At 38.0% G+C, this 24,766-nt stretch overlaps 1 protein-coding gene and 5 long non-coding RNA genes across 43 annotated transcripts; 3 read left to right on the top strand and 3 right to left on the bottom strand.

Annotated features, from left to right (window-relative positions):
- Window positions 1-111: 111 nt before the first annotated feature.
- LOC124192660 (calpain-A-like) lies at window positions 112-11,015 on the top strand. 12 transcript variants are annotated; one of them, XM_046586085.1, is made up of 19 exons: window positions 112-560; window positions 696-840; window positions 5,924-6,100; window positions 6,191-6,260; window positions 6,332-6,449; window positions 6,517-6,651; window positions 6,731-6,899; window positions 6,970-7,151; window positions 7,209-7,462; window positions 7,543-7,593; window positions 7,672-7,784; window positions 7,848-8,065; window positions 8,222-8,264; window positions 8,538-8,582; window positions 9,042-9,168; window positions 9,483-9,494; window positions 10,076-10,203; window positions 10,280-10,475; window positions 10,560-11,015. In XM_046586085.1, the coding sequence occupies exons 1-19, from the start codon at window positions 466-468 to the stop codon at window positions 10,643-10,645; spliced, it is 2,364 nt and encodes a 787-aa protein (XP_046442041.1). In that variant the 5' UTR covers window positions 112-465; the 3' UTR covers window positions 10,646-11,015. The 12 variants fall into 12 exon arrangements, 10 of the variants coding, with proteins under 10 accessions (XP_046442041.1, XP_046442043.1, XP_046442042.1 ...); XM_046586087.1 differs by lacking the exon at window positions 8,538-8,582; XM_046586086.1 differs by lacking the exon at window positions 9,483-9,494.
- Window positions 1,023-2,099, bottom strand: LOC124192667. The gene is made up of 2 exons (XR_006873803.1): window positions 1,979-2,099; window positions 1,023-1,742 (listed from the first exon to the last, which is right to left on the bottom strand). It is a non-coding gene; the product is annotated as an uncharacterized LOC124192667 (long non-coding RNA).
- Window positions 11,016-11,511: 496 nt separating the features above from the next.
- Window positions 11,512-14,245, top strand: LOC124192664. Of its 6 annotated transcripts, none has more exons than XR_006873797.1 (6): window positions 11,512-12,497; window positions 12,675-12,840; window positions 12,912-13,063; window positions 13,132-13,363; window positions 13,438-13,671; window positions 13,744-14,245. It is a non-coding gene; the product is annotated as an uncharacterized LOC124192664 (long non-coding RNA). The 6 variants fall into 6 exon arrangements; XR_006873796.1 differs by having other exon boundaries at window positions 11,513-12,497; window positions 13,132-13,505; window positions 13,594-13,671; XR_006873799.1 differs by lacking the exon at window positions 13,744-14,245 and having other exon boundaries at window positions 11,515-12,497; window positions 13,438-13,505; window positions 13,594-13,635.
- Window positions 14,246-14,287: 42 nt separating this feature from the next.
- LOC124192666 lies at window positions 14,288-14,951 on the bottom strand. The gene is made up of 2 exons (XR_006873802.1): window positions 14,718-14,951; window positions 14,288-14,562 (listed from the first exon to the last, which is right to left on the bottom strand). It is a non-coding gene; the product is annotated as an uncharacterized LOC124192666 (long non-coding RNA).
- A 173-nt stretch (window positions 14,952-15,124) lies between these two features.
- LOC124192665 lies at window positions 15,125-17,352 on the top strand. Of its 2 annotated transcripts, none has more exons than XR_006873801.1 (5): window positions 15,125-15,236; window positions 16,175-16,277; window positions 16,357-16,483; window positions 16,708-16,885; window positions 16,958-17,352. It is a non-coding gene; the product is annotated as an uncharacterized LOC124192665 (long non-coding RNA). The 2 variants fall into 2 exon arrangements; XR_006873800.1 differs by lacking the exon at window positions 15,125-15,236 and adding an exon at window positions 15,824-16,081.
- A 175-nt stretch (window positions 17,353-17,527) lies between these two features.
- LOC124192658 lies at window positions 17,528-23,385 on the bottom strand. 21 transcript variants are annotated; one of them, XR_006873772.1, is made up of 17 exons: window positions 23,174-23,383; window positions 22,414-22,908; window positions 22,274-22,351; window positions 21,783-21,909; window positions 21,591-21,693; window positions 21,341-21,529; window positions 21,089-21,275; window positions 20,745-20,896; window positions 20,370-20,508; window positions 20,105-20,299; window positions 19,455-20,032; window positions 19,153-19,232; window positions 18,840-19,050; window positions 18,613-18,755; window positions 18,408-18,510; window positions 17,965-18,246; window positions 17,528-17,903 (listed from the first exon to the last, which is right to left on the bottom strand). It is a non-coding gene; the product is annotated as an uncharacterized LOC124192658 (long non-coding RNA). The 21 variants fall into 21 exon arrangements; XR_006873784.1 differs by lacking the exon at window positions 21,783-21,909 and having other exon boundaries at window positions 19,455-19,626; window positions 19,726-19,778; window positions 19,901-20,032; window positions 22,274-22,908; window positions 23,174-23,381; XR_006873780.1 differs by lacking the exon at window positions 21,783-21,909 and having other exon boundaries at window positions 19,455-19,778; window positions 19,901-20,032; window positions 22,274-22,908; window positions 23,174-23,382.
- Window positions 23,386-24,766: the final 1,381 nt, after the last annotated feature.

Below are 24,766 nucleotides of genomic sequence, written 5' to 3'. Positions count from 1 at the left end.
CAAAGACGCTATTACCAAGACCTTTAAACTGATACAGTACAGCACAGCACAGTCGTGTCATTTTTACCGTTTCCGCAGAATATCTAAAAATAGAAACAAAACATCTGGAATCGTTCGGCAACTGTTGTGCCGTAAAAATTCTCGATTTCTGCCACAAACGTCGAATTAGGGGCTGGGTCGTTCCGTTTCTTGACTACCGCGCTTGCCTGAAAACTGTCGATTTACCAAGAAGTTGACTAAGCAATAACAAAGTGACTTGAGAGGAAGTGAAGGAAAGAAGGTGGGGGGTTGACGAGGGGCACGACGAAGCAACATGAAAAGGAGTTGGGGGGTGAAACACTCAAGTGCACAGTTGGAAAAAAATTCCCATTTCATCCACAGATACACTTCTGATCGGTTCTCGAATGGTTGTTGCACAGTATTCAATCTGCGGTAGATGTAATTTAACACTTTGACGCTTTCAGTATGGCAATGAACATACCGCTGTTTAAATTCTCCAATTCATACTCAAACGCAGCTGCACATCTTCTCAATCGTCCGAGTCACAACTTATTTCAGAGGTAAATCATTTTTAAATAGATTTTGTGTTTGAAGAAGTAGCACCAAACGATTTCTATTGCTTGTTTTTTTTAATAAGGCACTAATGTATTTTATTGAAAAAAAAAACATTATTTCGTTTATGTTTGTCTTTGAAGGTACCAGAAGAACAACAAACATCCCTTTTCTCTCGATGTCCGTTCAAAGAAGTACAAGAAGCCGCGTTGCGTTACGTTTGCTACACAATTATCCGAAAATGACGACTCAAATTTCCCGAACGATATATCGGAACCAGAAAACAAGGTATGTGCCATTTATATTGTGTTTAAATTCAGTTTTTTTTTGCTAGAAAATTCACGAGAAATAGGTTTAAGTAGAATTTAAACTGCATTCTCATTTTTAAAATGCGTATTCAGTTATTTATTCACACAGAGCGTTGAGTATCGTTTAGGATGATTTGTTGAAGAGTAGGTAGACGAATTTCGTAGTTCATAAAATTAATTTATTGCTTTTCCTTGATCATAAAGTGCTCAGCCGTGCTAAAGTTGAGATAAGTGTAACAACGTTTGATGTCGATCAATAGCTGAGTAGGAGGCCCCCAGGAAATTGTACAAGGGTTCAGATGCCAAAAAGTACGTCGACGGCAAAAAGTGTCCGAGTGATTTATGATGAGTGGCAGTCGCGTGCTTCGTCGTAATTTCGCCTCCTAAAGAATAAGAGGAACCAGTGACCCTGATTGGCATCGACCTACTCCCCTTTTTGGCACGGGAGTTTCCCTAGGCTCTTATCGCTGTTTCGATTAACATGAATGTTGAGTAAGAGGAAAGTTTGTCGGATGTAAGTCAACACATGTTGACTTGAAAAGATTTCATGGTGACTAAACAATGACTTCGTTATTTAGATGTTGTAATATTAAGCTTCCAGAAGATCGAAGACATACTTCCCCCGTTCAATTTTTCGTTCAACTTCAGCTGTCTCGACATTTTTCTCGTTCAGAGCGATACACTAGTGTATTAAGTTAAAGAAGTATGCTGATATCCAAGAAAGAAAGTAGTTCAAAAGTAGGCTACAACGAACTTCAAGTCTTCGGAAATTCCCCCCCCCCCCCTTCTTGTTTTTCCCGTACGTCAGCAGCCGGGAATTCTGTTGCCTCAAGGCAAACAACTTCTCCATCCCTGCCATTTTGTTTTACTCTTTTACACTCCCTGCGTAAAAGAAAGGGAAAAGGCGAGTCACATGCTGGCATCGCTGCGTGTACACTCGAGTTCTCGAAAAGAGCAACGCGATCTTTTCTCGTGTTGTCAGTTTAAAATTAATTCTTGTCTAAGTAACCCTGCGGTTATGTAGAAAAGAGTATGTAAAATGAGGTCGGGAGATTTCGAAAAGTCTAGCTAGACTAGAGAAAACACAACAACTGGCTACACAGTATTTAATAACTTACAGTGTCCTCAGTTGTAGGGTAAAGAGCAACCTCGCCTGGTGGCTGCAGTTTGGCTGCAGATCTGACTCACGTTATCATCCTTCCTCCAACGTCCGTTCAGTGCTGGGAATTGCCGATGTTGGCACACCAGGAATTCCTCGTGAAAAAAAAAACAACACCCATTGCTCGGCCAGTCTAGGAAAGTGTGTTGGACCAGACAGATCGAACTAGTCTGACTTGTCAGTTACGGATAGTCGGAAACTAATTGGACTTTCCCGTCACGAACCCATTTCAACATTTCATTCGTGCAGCTGTTTTAATTTTCTGGTTTGGCGTTGAGAAAATTTTGAGCTTTCAGTCATAATAGAGAAGACCACTGAGCAAGAATGGATTTCTTGCGTTCGGGTTTAAAAAGTTTCGGCCTAGGTGGCTTTAAAATGGATGACAGTACGGCGAATTTGGTCGCCAATTTTGCCAGCGGAGGGCTCGGCATGGCCCTCGACCAAATCTCCCGGACCGCTTTGCCTAGTCGTCGGAAGGATCCACCCCCACCAAGACCTCCCTGTCCCTTCAAAGTGGTGAGCTATTAATTCTTTCCTTTCATAATATCAGTCAACACCATTCAGGCTCATTTTCACTTTTGCCTTTGAACCTGTCAGAAGTATGTTTTAACTCTTAAAGTTATAAACTCTTGTGTATAAATTCGGCAATGCCGATGGCTACAGACGTCTTTCATTGTCAAATAATGATCTCACCCATGTTTTCGCTTTCAGTGGTAAAAATTCCGTGTAGCTTAAAGCGAAATACGCAGCTCAAGGCCCAATGTTTTTTCGAGGCTCGGCCACAAAAAAGCGAAAGCGGATGCGAAACAAGCGGCCATATGCTACATATGTTTCGTCCTGTTGTCTCCCTCGCCGCTAGAGTTTGAAAATAGAACGAGCTAAGTAAAAGATGGATTACTGTACATAGGAGTCGAGCCAAAGTTTCCTGGACCGTAGAGATAAAAAAGAAGAAATGCGTGTGATTATGTTCCAAAAAAACATCGTCGACTTTTTTTTTTCTTTCTTGAAACGTAATTAGTTGTAGGGTAGGATCGTGAGTCGACACGTCTCGATGTCATTTTTTTTTTGTTGACGCTAGCAAACTATTGCAAATAATCTGGCAAACATTGCTTCAACGGTATATATATAGCTCTGCCAAATCGCTGTGCGCCTGTTTGTTTTCTCTTGCTCAACAGCAGAACTTGTTTGGAAAACACGTTGTTGGATCGTAATTATTGGCTTGAATGTGTTGATCGTACTACATTTCAGCGTGTTTATCTTTCGTATTTTTTTTTTCTGTTCGGAATTGCTTACACAAACGTTGCGCGTTCAGTCCTTGAGTTAAAGTGCATCAAGACACGAAATTAATGCACTTTGAAAACTATGTAAACCTGTAATTATAATTTTCGCATTCCAGAACAAGAAATCCTTGAAATAAATTTAGTACATCAATGCAAAATGCAAATACTCGTTTCGCAAATATTTAAAAATCGACGGTTTAGTGAGTAAGTTGTAGCGCTGTACTACTGAACTGGTTATTTTGAGGGCGTTTCCCGTAGTCACCGTATTTTTCTGATTGACGCTCAGAATAAAAATGAGAAATACAGGTTGTAGGAATTTCCTGCTTTAGATGTTCGGGCGTTGCTTGAATTTTGGTTCCTTCTGTACGTTCGTGATGTGACGTTTCATGGTCTTCTTGTCATCGAATTTGTACTTGATTTAATCTTGAAGGACACAAGATTTATTCTATAACTTTATTTATATTTTTGAATAATTTTGGTTAGCGCTTCGTCCGTGCTATGATTGTGGTCGCACAATTTTAAGGGTCCTTCTCGTACTATCCTGCCAGCAATCGTGATAACAGAAAAATAACTATGAATTGTTGCCATTGGCATCAGCTCCAATTCAGGGCTACACGAATGTTGCACTCATCGTGACAGTATACGGAAATACGAACGGGGCGCAAATTTCCATTTTTGAAAATGATTGGCGGTATTTGAGTATTATACAAACAATCAGTTGAGGTCTAAATCAACGATGTTAGGTGGGCGACACAGCTGACGTGTTTAGTGGCTCGAGGCCAACACCAACCGCACCCTCGTTTGCTGTGATGCACAATGCGCAAATGGCCATGCCCTTCCAAGTCTGTATTTTAATGCCACCTTTGCCTTTTTATGTGCATTGCATAGTACCCAAATAGATCAGTCGATTCACGATGATGATTTTATTCTTATCGTGAACATCAGCTTAGCTGTGCCAAGATTTTTCACGTGACTTGCCATATTAAAAACGAGTGGGATTCATTAACTGATATGATGCTATCGTAAACCCCGGTTAGGTAACTGATAACCGGATATGAATGAGGCTATGTAGTATTCAATACAGTTGGGCTGAAAAATTGTCATGCCACGTCAATAGACGAAGACCATGAGAAATTTCGGAGTGGCCTTCTCTATCTACGGTTGCGGGTTTTTAGGGCTTGTCGGTTGGTCGGTCGGTCGGTATAGGTGAAATCGAAAGGTAGGACGAGGTGGGAAGACAAAGAGTCATTACCGCTGAAGAAAGTGGCAATTCGAAGGCCACATCCTTGATGGTCAACCAAGCATTTCAATTTCACCGGATATCGTGCCCTATATGATGTACTTTATACTAGTTACGTCGATACAGTACGTAGAAAGAACTTGTTTGGAGTCGTGATGACATTCGCTGTTGGCTCGTATAATACATTGGCCGAATACGCAAGTCTACGTCGTCGATAGTTTGTCGCAGAAAGTGTTGTCGACTAGGTGGAAGAGTTGTTTCCTATACGCATGCTTGCTGGTGTCCCGGCCCTATCGATTTTTACTTCAGCGGAGATACCGTGCCAGACGTCCGAGCTACAGCTCTGTATCGCCGGCCGCCGACTTTTGTTTTCTCCGGTTCGCGGATCTCAAAATTCCTGAACATTTCTCAAGTGTTGGTTTTGTCAGTGACACTTTGGATATCCCCACTGAGTTGTCGTCTAGGATATCGCAAACCAATCCTAGGGCGAAATCAAAATGCCTTACACCTATCAGAATTTCACTATCTACCATGTGAGTTGCAACATCTTTTTTGACACTAGCATAATGCATATCATTCCTTACTTGTCGACCCCCTCCCCCTATGTTTACCTACACGTTGGGTGTCGTAAGTCTTCGTTATCGACATTCAAGAACGCCACCTGTTGAGTTCAATTTTATTAGATAAGGGTTATTTCAATGCACATGTTTTGAAATCGACATGTTTATCTAGTTCTCGCCTATTTATCAATGGGCTACAGGCTTTTTACCGAGTATACTGTTTTATTATTGGGGGCATCCCGAAAACGAGTGGAAAATTATTGCCTGGCTCATAGTTGATTTATCTTGAGTGTTTCGAATTCCGATTTAAAATAAAAAACGGAATATGAAAAGTTTGTATCATAAAGATTCACGCGAACGCCGCAAAGGCCCTGGCATTTTAAAAGTAGGTGGTTTTGGTTTATTTTGTCTATTTCTATTGTGATTTAATAATTGGAAAAATCGAATCACTGAAAAAGAAATCTTTTCAGTGTTATTTTTCTGATTGGCGTTAATTGTATGTAATGTAGAGGAATTAAGAATAATTATATTTTAGAATGTATTTTTTCCGCTATTTTAAAACGATTGTAAGAACAACCGATAAATTAATTTAAAAAAGAAGCGCCACACCCAGTTTGTGTGGATCAATACAAAAACGATGACTTCGCCCTTTTGGCATTTTCCGCGTTTCGGCGAATCTGGAGATTACAGTGAAATGGCTGTTAATGACTAGTTATAATCAAGGATGGAATGAAGTAGCTTATTTAGTTAGCACTGTTTGTTTGTTTTCTTACCCTAAGAAGCAAAGACTGACCATACTAATTAAATATTTGTTTGTCAAACAGTTGGGCGAAAAAGGTACCGGAATCAAAGGTCGCACCACCGTGCAAGATTTTGTTCAAATACGAGACAGCTGCTTAGAAAATGGAACCCTATTTGAGGATCCTTCTTTCCCGGCGGAGGATTCTTCCATCTACTATAGCCGACGATCTGCTCGTAATTTTGAATGGTTGAGGCCCACGGTAATCTTATTTCCCTAAAAAACATTTGAATTCATAACGACAAATTAAATATAGAGAGAATACTAAAACGGAAATTCCACTTTGCTTTAGGAAATCGTCGGAGATCCTCAACTTTTCGTTGAGGGAGCTTCTCGATTTGATGTGCAACAAGGCGAATTGGGTATTGTTTCTTTAATTGTTTTACGCTTCTTGAACCGCTTTCACTTCTAATTTTATTCCTTTGCATATTAGGTGATTGCTGGCTACTTGCTGCTATGGCCAGTTTAACTCTCAACGAACGACTGTTTCATCAAGTTGTTCCTGAAGATCAAAGTTTTACCGACAATTATGCTGGAATTTTTCATTTTCGGTGTGGAATTCATTTTCTAATTGACAGTAGTAAAATGAATCATAAAATATTTCTATTTGCCATTTAGGATTTGGCAGTACGGAAGTTGGGTCGATGTGGTGGTAGACGATCGCTTGCCAACATGTGACGGAAAACTGGTCTTCTTGCAGTCACACACCAAAAATGAATTTTGGAGCGCTCTATTGGAAAAAGCATATGCCAAGTATTTAAATGACGCCAGCAGGATAAATTAAATCCTTATAAGAATTCGTATCCAAATTTAATTCACTATTATATAACAGGCTCCATGGTGGCTACGAAGCCCTCAAAGGTGGAACTACATGCGAGGCCATGGAAGATTTTACTGGAGGTGTGAGTGAAATGTACGAACTCAATCAATCTCCCCCGAATCTGTTCAAGATTCTACTGAAAGCTCACGAGCGCTCATCACTAATGAGTTGCGCAATCGAGGTTAAGCAATTTGATCATTTCATTCGCGTTTCACTTATTTAATGCAGCATTTCATCATGTAATTGTGCAGCCGGATCCCGATCAATTGGAAGCTGAAACTCCGATGGGGTTGATCAAAGGACACGCTTACAGTATTACAAGCGTCAAAATGATGGATATCCGCACCCCTCGAATGTCTGGACAGATTCCCATGATTCGTATTCGAAATCCTTGGGGAAACGAAGCCGAGTGGAAAGGCGCATGGAGCGATCAGTAAATGACTACTACACCGACATTTAAAGTTTTGACATAAACATTTGAAAATTCTAGATCCCCTGAGTGGCAGTTTATTCCAGCGGAAGAAAAAGAAGAGGTTGGTCTGACTTTCGATCGAGACGGAGAGTTTTGGATGTCTTTCCGCGATTTTTCAGCCCATTATTCTCGCCTGGAAATCGTGAATTTGAATGCTGACTCGCTGGAAGAGGAGGAATTGTCTGGTAACCAATCCAAACGTTGGTCTGCAAATGAATTCGCTGGAAACTGGGTAAAGGGAGCATCTGCTGGCGGCTGCAGGAACCATTTAGGTAAAAAATTGTCAATCAAAACATGAAAACTTTAATTCTAAATTAGATGTGATATTCATTGCTATTTTCAATTGTTACAGCAACTTTTCATCTGAATCCACAGTACCGCATTACTTTGGAGGATCCCGATGGTAATTATTAAATAAATAAATCACAATTCTCTATAAACGACGGATCCATAAAACACTTTTCTTTACATTTAAATATAGACGACGATAACGACGATAAATGCACGGTGATTGTGGCATTAATGCAGAAGAACCGCAGAGCTCAGCGGAAAATTGGTCTAGATTGCCTCACAATTGGATTCACCATTTATCTTGTAAGCTCGGAACGGTCTACGGATCTGCCACAGAAGTTTTATTTATAACTTTACTTTGGTTAGCTGAAAAATCCGGATACGGCGCCAAAACCCCTAGACAATAAATTTTTCAAGTATAACGCGTCTGTCGCCCGTTCACCATCTTTTATCAATCTCCGTGAAGTCAGCTGTCGATTCAAGCTTCCACCGGGTGTTTACGCCATCATACCGTCCACTTTCGAACCAAATGAAGAGGGAGAATTCATTTTGCGAGTCTTCTCCGAAAAGAAGAATAACATGGAGTAACTTTTTTGATCTTCTAACTAACTATTTAAAATTCAATCATTTTTATTGTCTTGAAACCGTAAGTGCCTTAACCTTTAACACCTTAATCCGGGTTTAATGAGTTTTAGACGTGTATTTTGCGCCTACAATGTTTTCATTCAATTCCGTAACAGGGAGAACGACGAAGAAGTGGATATCGGCGAAGCAGACGAACAAGTAAGTCGCTGTTTAATTCGACGATGTTAAAATAAAACTTTTGCTAAATACGTATTACTGATGGCATGGCCGATAGCATGACGAATTTGGTTTTGTTACTTAGTCTTTCCTGTCGCTTATTTATTTACTGAATTATGTTTTGTTTTTGTTTATAATTTTCTTTCATGCTGATTGTGCGTTCACGCGATTGCTTCTCCGTTCTTTTTTATTGCAATTTTTTTAAATTCTTATTTCCTTACTTTCTTTGACGTGGCACTTGATTCGCCCCACTAGGGTAAAACTGGCCGGAAGCACAACGATGGCAAATACTTTTATCACGTAAGTCTAGACTGTGACAGCTTCCTGAAAAAGACTTTACCTCGAAAATTATATTTCCTTTATGACGATCCTTTATGCGCAATCTACCCGCTTGCTATGTCAATTTGAATTTCCTTTCGAATTACGTAAAATTTGACAATAGTTGCCAATTTTCAGAAAGCGTTTAATTTTTATTTTTGTATGCTTTCTTTCCATTCAATTAAACTAAAAAAAATCGTCAGATTTTTATAATAGGAGTCTAAAACACATTTAATTTTCAATCGTTACATCAATTAATTGCGAAAATCTTTTAATTGCCTTCTGGAAGTTAGCCAGAATCCCCGTACCTGTAAACAGATTGGATTGTTATGTTTTGAAAAATTGTTCGAATTTGCGCACATTTAGCAATTTTTATGTACTATTCTGGCTTTATTTTTTAGATCCCATTTTGATTGGAAAATTTTATTTCTTTATTTGCAGGTAAAAAGTAATGATACTTTTGACGACTCCAGTGACGTCGTCCAGCTCTTCCGTCGTGTTGCCGGAGTTGACATGGAGATTGATTGGGTTGAACTGCAAAACGTTCTTAATACTTCCTTCCAGCGTGGTAAGTACTTCCGTTTTTTTAATCACCAACATTTGGATTGCTGTACAGGTTTCGTATATGCCCGTTCCGTGGAGATACTGTGGTGTTCTTTTGTAGTGGATTTAATACCGCAATTGGTTCCAAGTGTTTCATCCCTATTTGCGTCTAGCTTGGAGTCATTTTTTTGGATTGCAATCCGGTCATGTTGGATTTGTATCCGTAGTAGAATTTAGAATACCCCAAAGTCAACTAATTAACCACAACTAATATAAATCAATCGTTGCAACACATACTCTGGGAAAAATCTTGCCGGGAATTCGGATCCGGACGTGCAGAATCTTCAGAGGGTAAGACTGGATATTCGTGTACTTACCTGATCATCCGTTAGACGATTGAAGATACTTTTTCTCCCCTATTCTTTCGTACATTTTCCCAACGGACATTTTTACTTTTTAGAGCTTAAAGTCATCACACATTTTTATTGCACAAAAAACTCCTCTACGACATTTTCTTATAAAGATTGGACACCGTTTTAAATTTACGAATCACGTTTATTCATCACTCGTTACACAGAATATTTAGACTAAATTCAGTGTTATTCAGAGAAGTGAAACCCCCTTGGTGATGGTAACTTATTGGTAAGGTTATGGGGCGCAAAATGATTGACCATGAATATAAACCCAGCATTATCATTCTTTTCATTAATATCTTTGGTGAATGAAAATTTGTCCAATTAACTAATAGACCATGTCGGCATGGGAGATCATTGATGATCTTGTTTGCTAAATTATCTTTCTCTGGCCTTCTTGTTTTTTGCCTCTCACTAATTTCTGGACGCAAAAATTCATAACATCCGTAGACTGAACTTACAACATGCCCTAGAGTTCTTTGAATAAAATGTTTCTTCTATGTGCGGCATCAATTGCAGAGTTCGCGTTCGAGGGATTCAGCAAAGACGTCTGCCGCAGCATGATCGCCATGTTAGACTCGGACCATTCAGGAAAACTTGGCTTCGAAGAGTTCAAAAAATTGTGGTCTGACATTCAAACATGGAAGGTACGACTATTTAAATTTTGCTGTTATTTCAAGTGCAAAATGTATTTAAAAAGTTGTCATTTTATCAAACATTCAGAACACATTCAAACTGTACGATCGCGATCATAGCAACACACTTAGCACCTTGGAGTTGCGTTCCGCCCTTCATGCAGTTGGCTATCGCCTCAACTATCACGTACTAAACGCACTCGTTTTGCGTTATGGCAACCGACAAGGCACTCTGGCATTTGATGATTTTATTATGTGTGCCATCAAAATGAAATCAATGATTGGTACGGAAATTTTTCGTTTTTTTTTCCAATTATTTCCTTCATATGGAACCTAATATCTTCCCTAAATTGTTTCTATAATTACAGAGGCTTTCAAAGAGCGGGATCCTTACAACACCAAACGCGCAACCTTTACACTCGACGAATGGATTGACAAGACTCTATATTGTTAGATCTATTTCTATTTATATTTTTGTGGACATTTACCGAAAATTTTTCGGACTAATTAGCATCAAGCTATCCACGTTTGTTGAGCTTTAGAACACTTCCATTAGCTGGTTTTTCATCTCTTATTACATCCAATTTTTCGATCAACATATACAGTACATGCATTTAAAGATGCCGAAAGAGTAAATTTTGCTTCCCATTGAAGTTGATTTGCATGCTGCTTGTTCCTTTTTGCCTCGCCATTTTGATTCATTTTGTCGTTGCTTTTGAACATCAATAGGAAGACTCCTATCTAAAGAAAATGGTTTCAATCTACGCTGCCTCTTATGGGACTTTTTCTCATATTCTGAACAATATACATCCTATTAAATAATATTTAAAAAAACATTTATAAATCAGTGCACCGATTAATATTAAGTTATAGGATTTTTTCACGGATACCTTATTCCTCTGAATTTGAAAATACCAGTGGATTCATTGGTACTATTGCTATGGCCTAACTGGTTAAATGGTAAGTTTGAATTTAATTACACGGTCGATACCGTCATGTCGATACCGAAAAGAACGCAAGCTAGTCTCTGGCAGGCCAGTACATTCCCTTGTACATTCCGTAAGATGATATTTACTGGCGTGCCGGCACGTTAAACTAAAAGTATAACTGCTCTAGTGCCGCGCCTTTATCCAAAAATGAAAATATAGTTTTTGTTGAAACTACCGTAATTTGGTAGTTTTTTCATTGCGACGAATCGAGCATACGTTTCAATCCTGGAATTTTCAATATTTTGAATTGCAATGCGCATTGAACGCCACCTAGCAGCAGTTAGGGCTACAAAAAACGCCATCTAGCAACAACGCCATAGTCATTTACTGACAAAAGTGACAAAGCCGTGATTCCGTGAATTCCGTTTCTGGTGACTGGTGGCTGACTTTCTGGTGGCTGACTTTCGGACTTTCTCACAATAATTTACTACTTTATCATTTATCAAACTCAAACTCACAGTAATTTATTTGAGTTCTGCTGCCTTCTGCCTTGCAAAAAGTTGTTAGTCAATAGTCATATTACGCCATAGCACAGACCCAGATTGTGAGGCTGCCATCAGCAAAGTTATAATGTTATACAGAGTTTCAACCCATTGAATTTTTTTATTGTAGCAATTGTAAATACCAGTTGTAGGTATCGAATTCATATGGCAAATTAGTCAATTCATGCGAAAGTTGACTTTCGTTTCTCGATTGATCAACCTGTGTTGCCCACGTTTTTCCTGTTTTCCCTAACGTAATGGAAACAAAGCAGTCAAATCTCAAATAATAAGTAAATGTTTGAAACAGCCCACATGCCCAGATCAGATGGTGGAAGAAGTGCAGAAATGAGGCATGGATTGTTTCGCCTGTATTTCTTAGATTTTTCAATTTCCCTTGCTTAAAAAAATGAGTGCTTCTATAGATTGTGTGTTGTGTATTTTCATTAGGTAATATTCAGTATTCACCCCACCACTTGGCTCCAATGCAACAGCAATAATGAAGTCTAAGCTGTTCAAGTAGGCCTCAGTGTGACTGTCACCGTGACTGTTGAAGTTACCTCTGCGCATGAAGAGAAACACATGAAGAAACAGCAACACTTACCTACATCTACATGAACTTCCAGACACAATGTTTGCCTGATAAAAGAAGAATTCCAATCTCCAGTCTACATGGGGTTGGCATGGATTATTGTTCCAGATCAGGCAAAAAATATCATTGTTGAAGAAAACCAGTGAGAAGAATGTCGACATTGGTGGTGGACAGCAGTGCAGAACGAAAGTCAATCTAGTTTTTTCTAACATGTGTAAGCTTCAACCAGTTCACCAGCGAAAGAAGGTGAGATTGATAACCTTTGATCTTTTTATTCAACAACTTCTAGAGCTCTTACAATATTAACGGCCCCATATAAACAACAAGATTATTGAGTAAGACTTAGCAACTTGAGATTGTGCGTTTATGTAAAATTAACTTCTTTTTCAGTATTTGAATGAAATTTCTTAATCCTCTTTTCAGACTCTGGAACCTTCTGGAGTCATGGCCGACATAGACGCGAATGCTGGATATTCATTGCAAAACGCATCTTTGTCTAAAAAACTTACTTCCGGGAAGGAATTTGCTTTGGTAATGAAACACTTGCCATAGAGGAGAGTAATAATACTTCACACTTCTCGAGCCCCTAGTAAAGGTTGCTGCAGTTTTTTGTTTGTTTTTGTATAACCAAGTTGAAATTTAATAAGCCCCTTTCATCAGCTATAGGATCTGAGGGCTGAGGCAGTGACAGCCATGATATCGCTGACAAACAGTTGCTATACAAGGAACTCGACGAACAGTTGCTAGAGAGGAATTTCAAACGATCGTCAAAGTTGAGAAAGAAGATGATGACTCCATACAATCAAATCAAAGTAGGTCAAAATGAAAGCTTTGAAGTTGTGAAAGAGTGTGGCGATAATGGTATAATTGAATATGACAGTTACGTGTTAAATCTGAACCCAAAGTAGAGCCTCAAGATTCATCTGTTACCGGTACACCAACATCCAACGGAAGTTACTCCACATGTCCAAGACTAGCATTATTGTGGCATACGCAAAAGGTAACGTACGATTCATAGTTCAGTTGGAATCACTATCACGAGGAAAGCAGTCGAAAGCTCCTTTATCAAGTGACGTCGTATTGAAGTTGGACATGAAAGTGCGGCACAAGACGTATGTTAGCCTGTACACGAGAAATTTCTTTGCATGAATTTCTCTTAAATGAAGCATTATTGGCTCTTAACTAGTAATAATCTGAACGTGTGTAAGGCATTTCTACATTCAAGTCATTTCTAAAACGACGTCGGTAAGAAAGGTTAGAAAAAGCTAGCTGAACCTAAAGAAAAGAAGTACAATTCAAGTAAAGATATGAAGTATGTTTTATTTGTCCCACCTCCAACAAGGTCCCTTGTTTGAAAACCTGTTGGCTGCTACCTATGAATCTCCTTTTTTACTTACTTAAACGGGCCCTCTTGATTGAGGTATTGCTTTCTGTCGTTAAAATCTTGTTTGAATATTATTGTCATCCAAATAAATGTTCATTTTGCTTACAGGGCAACTCCTCCGCTACTGATCATTCACTGGGCCCAACTTCATCCATTGGTGAAAGCTGACGAGAGAATGCTGTAATTCAAGACTGATATGTTGTGTAGTTGTTAGATAAATTAAAGGTGCATATCTGGGCTCCCTTCTTTTATGTGGCCTCGTTTCCATAACTAATCACTAACCAACGCCCGCCGGTGGTCACTCACTCGCTGCGACAACCAGGAGGAAGGGAGTGGGATGGTCGAACGGGGACTTGCAAGGCGCATGATTCGATGAAACCTGTTGGAGGGTCATGAGTCAATAAAATGCGCCCTAGCCGGAAGCCTACTATGATTAATCGCTCTCTTAAAAACTGTTCCTCAACTCTTCGCTCTTTTCCGGTTTCTCTTAACCACGACCGTGTCATCTCCCTGGTCCAGTCAATCGAGGCAGAGTTTCCCCCTGCTTCGATTGGCTGCGTCTTGAACCGGACGGTCTATTTAATAAATAAATCGCCTTTATTAAAAACAACATTTCATTCTTAATTTTATTATTTAATAATATAAAATAATGTTTATGAAAAATTTTTATTAAACAAACCGACCGGTTCAAGACGCAGCCAATAAACTGTTATCAGTATACACTTGAAATCGTCTCTTGAACATTAGATAGACTTAAGCCCAGCAGATGAATAATTAAAATACTTATGAGACTGGAATGAAAAAAGTTCAGTGACATGAAAAGTGAACTTACACATGAAATCACAATACATGACAGCAGCAATTTAAAGTTTAACCACACCTTTCAAGATCTCCATTAACAGCCTGAACATCAATGGCCATGAGAACCTGCAGAGAAAAAGAAAGATTTATCACAAGGCAAAGTGCAGAATGACAGGAATAAAGTAAAAGTTAAAAATGTGGATGATATGTAAAGGTAGCAGTATACAATATTTCGTCAACAATCTGAAATCACTAATAGATGTAGAAGCATGTAGAAGTACCTTGGGAATGTTGTCTGTGATGTGTGATGCTGAGGTGGTGGCTTTTTGGTGAAGACGAGATAAAAATTTGAAGGGGAATTTGGAAGAGATTTGACACAACAGACAAATCAATGAACAACACATTGAATTGTGACACCAAGGACAGCAGCAACAGCTTTAAGCACACCTTTCAGCCTTTCACCATCTCTTCATTAGGCAGCATCTCCATTAACAGCTTGAACATCAATGGCCATCGGAACCAGCAGAGAAAAAGAAAAATTTATCACAAGTAAGGCAAAGTGCAGAATGATGAGAATGAAGTTAAAAGGTGATACGTAAAGTTAGCATAACAGTATACGATATTCGTCAACAATCTGGAATCACTAACAGATCAGAACAGATGTAGAAGCATGTAGAAGCACTGCTCATTGTAGAAGCATTATACCTTGGGAATTTCGTCTATGTGATGTGTCATGTGTGATGCTGAGGTGGTGGCTTTTTGGTGAAAACGAGAAATAAATTTGGAGGAGACAACATAACGTGAGTATTAAAGTTAATTGTCTTTGTTTGTTAGTTCTTTCGATTGAGTGTCAAGTTGTCAACGAGCTAAAGCGGACATTGTTTTCACTGTCAAATCAAACGTTTCTTTTTTCTGACGCTAGACGGCATAGCCTTTTATCATTTTCCGCTCAGTTTAGTAACGTTTATTTTCACATCTTTTAAGAATTTCTTGCTGCTAATACAAGAAAATTATATTTGGCAGCTGTCAGTTTCTGTTTCAGCAACAAAGCTCACTTGTTAGTTTTTAATAATCATGTGCTTTTTGGCTACTTCCGGTTTTCTCATTTCAGTCAGTAGTTCAGTAAATATTAATTCGACGCACAAAAGAACAACATATTCGTGGTCCTCGTCAAATTTGTGATAAAGTTCATGTTTTTTTTTGTACATACGCGTACTTCCGGTTTGGAGATTTTTCCTGAACTATAGTTCAGGAAAATTCTCGATTTTGACCAATTTCTGGATTTCGTTTAAATTACACTTAATCGACCCCAAATTTCATGTAGATCATGAATATTTGGTTTATTTTTATGACAGCTCAATGGTTAAGGCGCTATCGCTTACTTCCGGTCTACTTCCGGAAATGTTGCATAAAACTAGCAAGTGAGCTTTGTTCTCTGTACAGTTCTCAAGACTGAAATCTAGGTTTTAGCGAAAAAAAATGCACTTTTCAAATTGTGAGAGTATTTTAAGACCAGCCCTTCAAATACTGAGTTTTGAGTCGTGTCAAATAGATGGCGTGTTGATTGTGTCAGTTATGGGCTTATGGCGGTTTCTTGTCAAAAATTAAGCTGTCTTTTTTTCGTAAATTACCAATCAATTCATAGGTAAATTCGAGTGATTTATTCTGTAACTTGTCGGTGATGTGTTCTATTTTGTGTAAATGTTGTATAACCTAAATGTTTTTCATCAACTTACAGGAGAAAACGTGAAAGAGTCGTGTGGCCGTCGTGCCTACTGTCAACTATTTTGATTGTTCAAAATCATTGTATTCTACTAAAATATGCCATCGAAATGATACAGGTAACAACCAACACTAGCTTAATTACAGTAATGCTGAAAGTTTCAGCCTGAAACATTTATTTATCTAATTTTTCATTAGGATTCATCATAATTACCTGCTGTTTGTATTGGAGTAATTCGACTTGCTAGATCACCAGCCCCAGCATGGACCATTATCTCATTCCATCTTCTAGAGAACCTTGGATAACTGATTGCTGGTTTCATGTGTAAGTTCACTTTTCATGTCACTGAACTTTTTCGTTGAAATCTAATATGTATTTTAAGTATTGATCTGGCCTTTTGTCTTTCTAATGTTTAAGAGACGATTTCAAGTGTATTTTGATAACTGTTCAATTATACTTTAAGATCATAGACGTCAAGCACATTGATGATATAAACTAATAACTTGTAATTATAAACATTAAGATGACCCATTTTTTTTTATTTACAGGTTCTAAACTACAGGTTTCTAAATTGGCATGACACAGTCAGTCATGTTGGTATCATCATGTTCTTTCAAGAAAAAGGACAAGGACTATTCAGTCAACAAAGTTACTTGTTTGCTAACCTGTTGCTGCTACCCTTGAATCTCCATTTTTACTTCCTTTACATGGCCCTCTTGATTTGAGGTATTGCTTTCTGTCGCTACAATTTTGTTTGAATATTATTGTCATCCAAATAAATGTTCATTCTGCTTACAGGGTAATCCTTCGCTACTTGGCATGGACATGGACTTACTTGGCTTGGACTCGTGAAAATCAACAAGAGAATGCTGTAATTCAAGACTGATAAATTGTGTAGTTCTTAGATAAATTTCAAGTGCATATCTGGGCTCCCTTCTTTTCTGTGGCGGCCCCGTTCAATCGCTCTCGTAATTATGTTCCTCAACCCCCCTGCCTTGATTAGCTGTCTGCAAGTCCTTATAGATAGATCAATTCTGGTTGTTGGATTTCCTAATTCCGCATCCAGAATACAACTATATGGAACTCGCAAATAAAGAAAAGCTTTGAACCGGGCGGTCTGTTTAGTATATATTCGTTATTTCAACACTTTTTGACGAATTTTAAATAAATTAAATGTTATGTAATTAAGTTAAGTTTAATTGAATTAAAATTAAGTTTAATTGAATTAAAATTAAATAATTGAATTGTAAAATTTATTTTAATTTATTCAAATAAAATTTGTTTTTTTTTTGTTAAATATTTTATTCATGTTATTATTAAATTGGATATTTCATTTGTTTACAAAGATATTATATATAAGGAAGATATAAGGAAACAGGTTTTGTAGGAGAACTCGTTTGCTGAAATGGAAAAGCGAAGAGTTGTGAAACAATTGTTAAGGGAGCAATTAATTTTAGGACAAAACTTGCAGAATCAAAGTAGAGTGAAACGAATGTTAAGGGAGCAATTAATCATAGAGTAATTTCCCTCATAACCCTCCCAAGTTTTCCACAGATCATGCATCTTATGGCATTATCACAGCGGGTGATTAACCAGCTAGAGGGGAGGGGGGGGGGTCTGTTTACTTAAGAAAACGGGGAAAGGAAGGAGCACAGATATGCACTTATAATCATCTACATTATTTATCAGTCTTGAATTTCAGCATCTGCTCAGTTTCAGCTATGGAACAGCGGCGAGCGATTGTCTGAAACGAAAACGGAGATTCCATTAAAAATAAATAATAAAATGAGACTGTACGACATTACCTCAACGCCGGTACAGGTAGCAGACGATAACATGTCGACAAAATTGCAGCCGATAAAATATTCAAGACAGCTATCAGGCAACATGGACTATTTTCACCAACTTTTCAACACCGCAGGAACACAACAAGAATAGGAAAATAAGAAATTGAGGTTTAATGTTGAACTGCGAGTCTGCACAAGCTCCATTCAAGTGCATCTGTCAGCTGGAAACTGACTGGGAATCCACTGCACACCACACAGCAACACCATAAACAGCTCCAAAATCAAACTGGCCATGAAATCCTACAAGACAAAATAACAAATGTATCAATAACATTTTGAAATACGAAAAATATACCAATAATAAATTGAACGAAGCAAAACAGAAAAATGAAAGTAATATTTCACTTTAGCTCACATAAATTAAACTGTTCTACAACTTAGAAGTTATGGAAGTGATTTACTTGAAATTTAGAATAAACTAGATAAAACCCAATTAAGAAGATGGCCAACAATCACATGATGAAGACTTCAGTTTTTAATAATGACAGGAATGTCTGCTTTTTCCTAAGAAAATTTACATCTCATTAAAAGAACTTTCCACAAAAGCTGTATGACTAGCCACGAAATATCTTGACACTTGTCTAACTTCAAGAACATAATACTAACCCACTTGATTTATCTTGAAGTATTTACAGTTCCTGTGTTCATCACAATGTTGTCTTGCAATATAGTAGGGACCCTCTCGAAGACGCATCTTCATGAATGACACAGCAGCGACCACGTGGAGAAAGGCAAGATCTTCGACACATCTTCCGACACATTTTTACAAAATAAATTCAAGCAGATTAGAAAATGGACTTTTCGAAAATTCAAAACTCTCACGATTCACTTACTTGCTTTAGAGTTGTTCACTTTCGATTTGTTCACTTTCGATTCGTCGAATGGCGTCAGAATACCTCAATCGTTTTAAAATGTAAAGGCGAAAAACACCGTCTGCAACACATTCCCGTCCACTGTCTTAAAATCAAATGACGGAATTTCGTCACTACACTGTCACACTCACGAACAGACACTCCGCCACTTGGTAGACATAATTTTACACACCTGGTGAAAAGCGAAAGATTTCTCAACATAAACGAACGACTGAATGGTCCATATTGAAATGAACGAACGAAACCACCACCGAATTCTAACAGCTCACCATACCGTTAACCAGCTGGCTGCACCAAATCCGTGTACACATTGGACTGCCACGAAGAGGCTCAGACCTTGAAGAGGCTGTAATCCTAATTGGGAAAAAAAAACTCAATTACTTTCAGAAAATAAAGTCATGTGACAAAAAATGACAGCAGCATAGTTAAAACTAAGCAATCTCTAATACTTTTACATTACCCAGGAATCAACAATTGGCATACTTTTAAAACAATTTTAACTGAAAAGTCAATAAATAGAAAGCAACAAGCTAGACAGCAACTAAGTAAGCTAAAAAAGCTGATAAACTTGATTACTTTAAATTGGGAAGACCTTAAATGTTCTGTTCTGAAGTGTTTCTGCATGTGATGAAAGCTACAAATGGAACAGGTAGCAGGCAAGCCTGCATGAGGAACACCTTTCACCAGCTGGCTGCAACAAATCCATATGCACATTGAACTGCAATGAAGAAGCTCGGACTACACCAGGCTGTTAATAGAAAATAAAAACTAGAAGTTATGTAAGTGATTTACTTCATATTTAGAATAAACTAAAGAAAACCCAATCAAGAAGATAGCCAACAATTACATCATGAATACTTCATTTCAAGTTTTAATAATGGCGGGAATTCCTGCTCTTTCCTAAGAAAATTTACAACTGATTAAAAAGAACTTTCCACAAAAACCGTCTGATTAGGCACGAAACATCTAGGTCACTTGTCTAGGATCAAGAACATAATGCTAACCCCCTTGCTTTATCTTACAAGTATCTTTATCATTTCATATTTCCTGTGTTGATCACAATGTTGTCTTGCAATATAGTAGAGAGACCCTCTCGAAGACGCATCTTCATGACACACCGACACCACGTGGAGAAAGACAAGATCTTCGAAAAACTTTTACAAAATAGATTCAAGCAGATTAGAAAATGGACTTTTCGAGAAGTCAAAACTCTACGACTCACTTACTTGCTTTGGAGTTGTTCACTTTCAAAACAACTTGGTCGAACGGCGTCGGTAGGCCTATACCTCAATCGTTTGAAATGAGGCGAAAAACACCGTCAGCAACACATTCCCTTCCATTGTCTTAAAAGCAAATGGCGGAATTTCGTCACTCACTCACGAACAGACACTCCGCCACCTGGTAGACAGAATTTTACACACCTGGTGAAAAGCGACAGATTTTTTTCAGCATAAACGAACGACTGAATGGTCAATAGTTAAATGTACGAACGATATCAGCTAATCAGCACCAGGGTCTGCATGAACAGCTCGCCACACCGTTCACCAGCTAGCTGTACCAAGTCCGTCTGCACATTGGACTGCCATCAAGAGGCTCAGACCTTCAGAAAGATCAAGAGGCTGATGTAATCCTAGTTGGAGAAAAAACTCAATTATCAGAAAATAAAGTCATGTGACACAAACAAAATGAATGCAGCTTGGTTAAACAAGGCATTTTTTTTTTAAGAATTACTTTGAAATTACAAAAGAATTGACAATTAGCATCCTTTAGAACAGTTTTAACTGAGAAGTCAACAGATATAAAAAAAAAGCTATACATCAACTTAGTTTATGTAGCCTTACCAAAAAAACTGATCAACTTAATTACTTATAATTGTTCTGAAGTGTTTTTGCATGTGATGAGAGCAATAAACTGTACAGGTAGCAAGCAAACCAGCAAGAAGAAAACCTTTCACCAGCTGGCTGCAACAAATCCATGTGTACATTGGACTGAGGCTCAGACCTTAAGAGGCTGTAATGCTACTTGGAGAAAAAATCAATTACTATCAGAAAATAAAGTAATGTGTGACATGAACAAACTGACAGAAGCATGGTTTAACTAAGCATTCTCTAAGAATTCCTAGTCAACAATTGGCATAACGGTTTTAACTGAAAAGTCAACAGATACAAAGCAAAAAACCACACATCAACCAAGTAAATGAGTATCCTTACCGTATAACCAGATAAACTTCATTACTTTAAACTGTTCTGAAGTGTTGCTGCATGTGACGAAAGCTACAAGCTGTACAGGTAGCAAACAAACCTGCAAGTAAAGAAAACCACCTGCCAGCTGTCTGCAACAGCAACAACTTCGTGTACATGTGGGACTGAGAGGCTCAGACCTTAAAAGGCTGTATTCCTACTTTGAGAAAAAAAATCAATTACTATCAGAAAATAAAGTCATCTAATAAGTAAATGTGTAACCTAAGGGTTAAAAAGTTGAACAACATAATTACTTTTACTGTTCTGAAGTGTTGCTGGCTTGCTGCATGTGACGAGACGAACAGGCGGTACGTGCAGTAAAAGACAACATATTGGGGAAATGTACTAGCAGTTTCAGCGAGGCCACGTGATCAGATGGAATTGTCAGGCATAAATTGAAGGCTATGTTACCTGAAAATTCACACCAAAAAATTTACGTTGTATAACCTTAAAGATCACAAGCAGGAACTACCTTTTTTAATAGAAAAATGTGAGGAAAGAAGGTACCGTACCCCGCAACGGCTAACGTATACGAACTGTACATTCAATCTGTACATTCTCCAACAGCGTCTCGTCTAAAAATGCGGAATGCAAAAATGTGCTGTGAATGGCTGAATGCATGAATCATGAAGTAGAAGTACAGATGCATGAATGATCAACTTACTTAATACTTAATAGTTCAATCCCTAAACACACTGAAATATTTAGCCACCTAGTGACAGCTCTAAGCATCCACGGACAACTGGGGTCACACTGACAATGGGGGCTCTGGACGGAAAATTGTCAGCTACCTGCGTTTAGCAAGGTATGTTTAACAGTTTAAGACATGTTTTTTTGCGGTAGAAGGGATTTTTGAGATTTTTTTTCCATTAAAAAACAAAATAACATATGACCTATAAAGTTAGGGAAATACTAATAATGATAAAAAAAAAATATTACATCTACAAATATCCGTTTCACATTAAGGTTTAGTTCAAATTAAAATACCTAGTCTAGTCTGTGCTAAATAAACCACACATCTAAATTTCGAATTCAAACAAAATCAACACTCACAATAACACTGCGTCATTGCTTGTCAAAAAATCTTCAATAGACTGGGTTGTTATTAAGCAACATGAATGAAGTTAAGGAATTTTACCCGTTAGTTTTCTTTACCTTGCGTGGTGCCGTGGTTGACCTAGGTGGCGTCAAGGATTTGTCAACGACTTTCCTTCTTTTTTCCTCGCTGGTGGACTAGTGAGTAGAAATTGTGATTTGTTAGTTCACGTCGGCATTCACAGGATTCTCTTTATTACTGGGACAGTGGCATCAGGAGTGGCAGATGCAATTTGGATTAGTCTATGCCTTGCTCGACACGCGGTATTTTTTCTTCTGACAACTCGCTCGTCGGTTCAGCTGCTCGTTTTCGATGGGACGAGGCCTTTAATTGGCTGTCATCAAGTTCGTCCAGGAAGACAATCAGCTCCGCTTTTGGTATCTTCCACAAGTTTGGGGAAAACGGTTTCGTCTGGAACTTCCAATATTGCGTTCTGCCCTTTTTCTTCACTCGACGATGATTCTTTCTGTCGGCAACTCATGTATGAGCAATCATTCTTTTTCAACATCCGATTGCCGTTTGTTTTCTTCGGTGTTGAATGTGGTGTTGCAGTAGCTTGGCGATCTCGTGACTTTACTGTCCATTCTTCACTGGGCTTTTTCACGTGTAAAGAGATGAGTGATGAGGCCAGAGTAGCCTAAGTTCCGTTTATCTTGTCCACAGAACCTCACAAAATTCAATTCTTCAGTTAAATCTAAATTAGAAATAAAAGAATCATTAGACAATGCATGTTTATGTAACCCTAAAAATATTATACACTTAAGTGCCCTAAACCTAAACTGTGGGTCTGAGACTAAGAAGAAATGGCAGGACATCTATAATAAAATATTTACATAATCTACTTGCTATATGTTCATACCATATTTATACCTTATTCATAAATTTGGATAATAGTTATGGGAAAGATCCACCCTGTTTTAGCAGTGATGGTTACATATAATTTGATTTGACTCTATTACCTAGTTTGGGTGGTAGCAAATAGCAAAAGAATTTCACTGTTTTCTTGGATCTCAACACTCATTCCTGTATCCACTTTACCACCAATGACATTCTCTGTCTGTTGTGGTAGCCGACTACCCTTCTGACATCTACCAGCATGTCCAAGGATTTTACAATGGTCACGACTGAAGGTCCACAAACCTGTTTGAAAATAGTTAAAATTACAAAAGTATTACCAAATTAGCAGCTAGTAACTAGTAACACTTTCGTTGCCTAACTAATGGTGCAAACAAATCCATGCAATTCCTATGCAGACTATAATGCAAGCTGAACTGTACTAATCTGATTTGTACAGTAGTATGATTAGTCTAATCATCATTCCAAAATCGAAGTGGACAATTTTTGCATTTACAATTGACTTTGATTCAGTGTCCTGCCTGAAATGATATTATTCAGAGATATGATTCATTCAGAGTAAATGGAATTGGCAAGCAAATGACAGAAATTTTATCACATCTAAACAACATCCTGATGTGTAGATCACCATTAGTTTACTTTTTAACACTAACTGGTTACATTATGTATACTATTTAGGGTTTACAGGCTCTTGCCTGTAAAAATAAAGAAAAATCCGAATTTGTGGCTGCCTTTCATTCCCTTGATTTGAATGTTTTTTTGTAACCACGTGTAAAGTGATCAACGTAGGCTACAATCAAGAAATGACGACTAGACAACCGAAACACCAAAGAGAAAACTAAATGTGTAGAGTTTTTTTCGATGAAACACTCCAACTGATGAAAGTTTTTAGCACATTTCGAAATGAAATGCGTAGTCCTAACCGACTTTTCTAACTATTATAAGCCACGAAAATTCTGAGTTTCTGACGTAGGAAGCAAGAAGCATTAGCGTCAGCGAGCCAGCGAGCCAGCGAGCAGACTGAAAAGTGAAAACTGAGAACCGGCGTTGCCAATTAATGCAACTCAGCCGTCCAAATATTCAATTAAATATTTTGACAAAAATTACGAATAAATGATAAAGCACAGATAAAGTAAAACAATAGGATCTTTATTTGTGGTACGATTAATCGATTAAATTTGTATTCCTATTTTCCTTTCCTATGTCACTAATTATTAATATAACAATGTTGCGCGCCGCAATCTCTTTTGATTTTAACGTTTGATGTACCAACCACAACAAGGCAACAAACCATATTTTTTAAATAATTGGCAGGCAAAAAATCAAATCTTTTTGCAATCTTTCTTTGAAAGTTTTAAAATTTATTGTATAAGATGTTATTTCCGGAAAAATATTCTACATTTAACCCTGATCTCGTTTGCTTCTTTCCCCATATTTCCTCAAAGGCGAGACATACCAACGACACACAGCAGGCTATGGCAAAAAAAAGGGGAAAAAACGGTGAGAAAGAATCCCCACAGTGTTAGCGAGTTAATGTACCATCGAGGGAGATGTCGGTCACTTCGTCAATATACTTTTGGATGCAGTCTCAGAAACATCAGTAATGGATGTAATATATTCTGTTGGATACATATCAATATGTATGCGTAGCAGGGAGGCAGAAATCGACAATTCCCTCCGACATCACTGACACGCTA

The sequence above is a fragment of the Daphnia pulex genome, chromosome 4, assembly GCF_021134715.1.
Source record: "Daphnia pulex isolate KAP4 chromosome 4, ASM2113471v1".
Taxonomy (NCBI): domain Eukaryota; kingdom Metazoa; phylum Arthropoda; class Branchiopoda; order Diplostraca; family Daphniidae; genus Daphnia; species Daphnia pulex.
The sequence above is the reverse complement of the archived record's forward strand: the minus strand, read 5'-3'. Positions and strand labels throughout refer to the sequence as shown.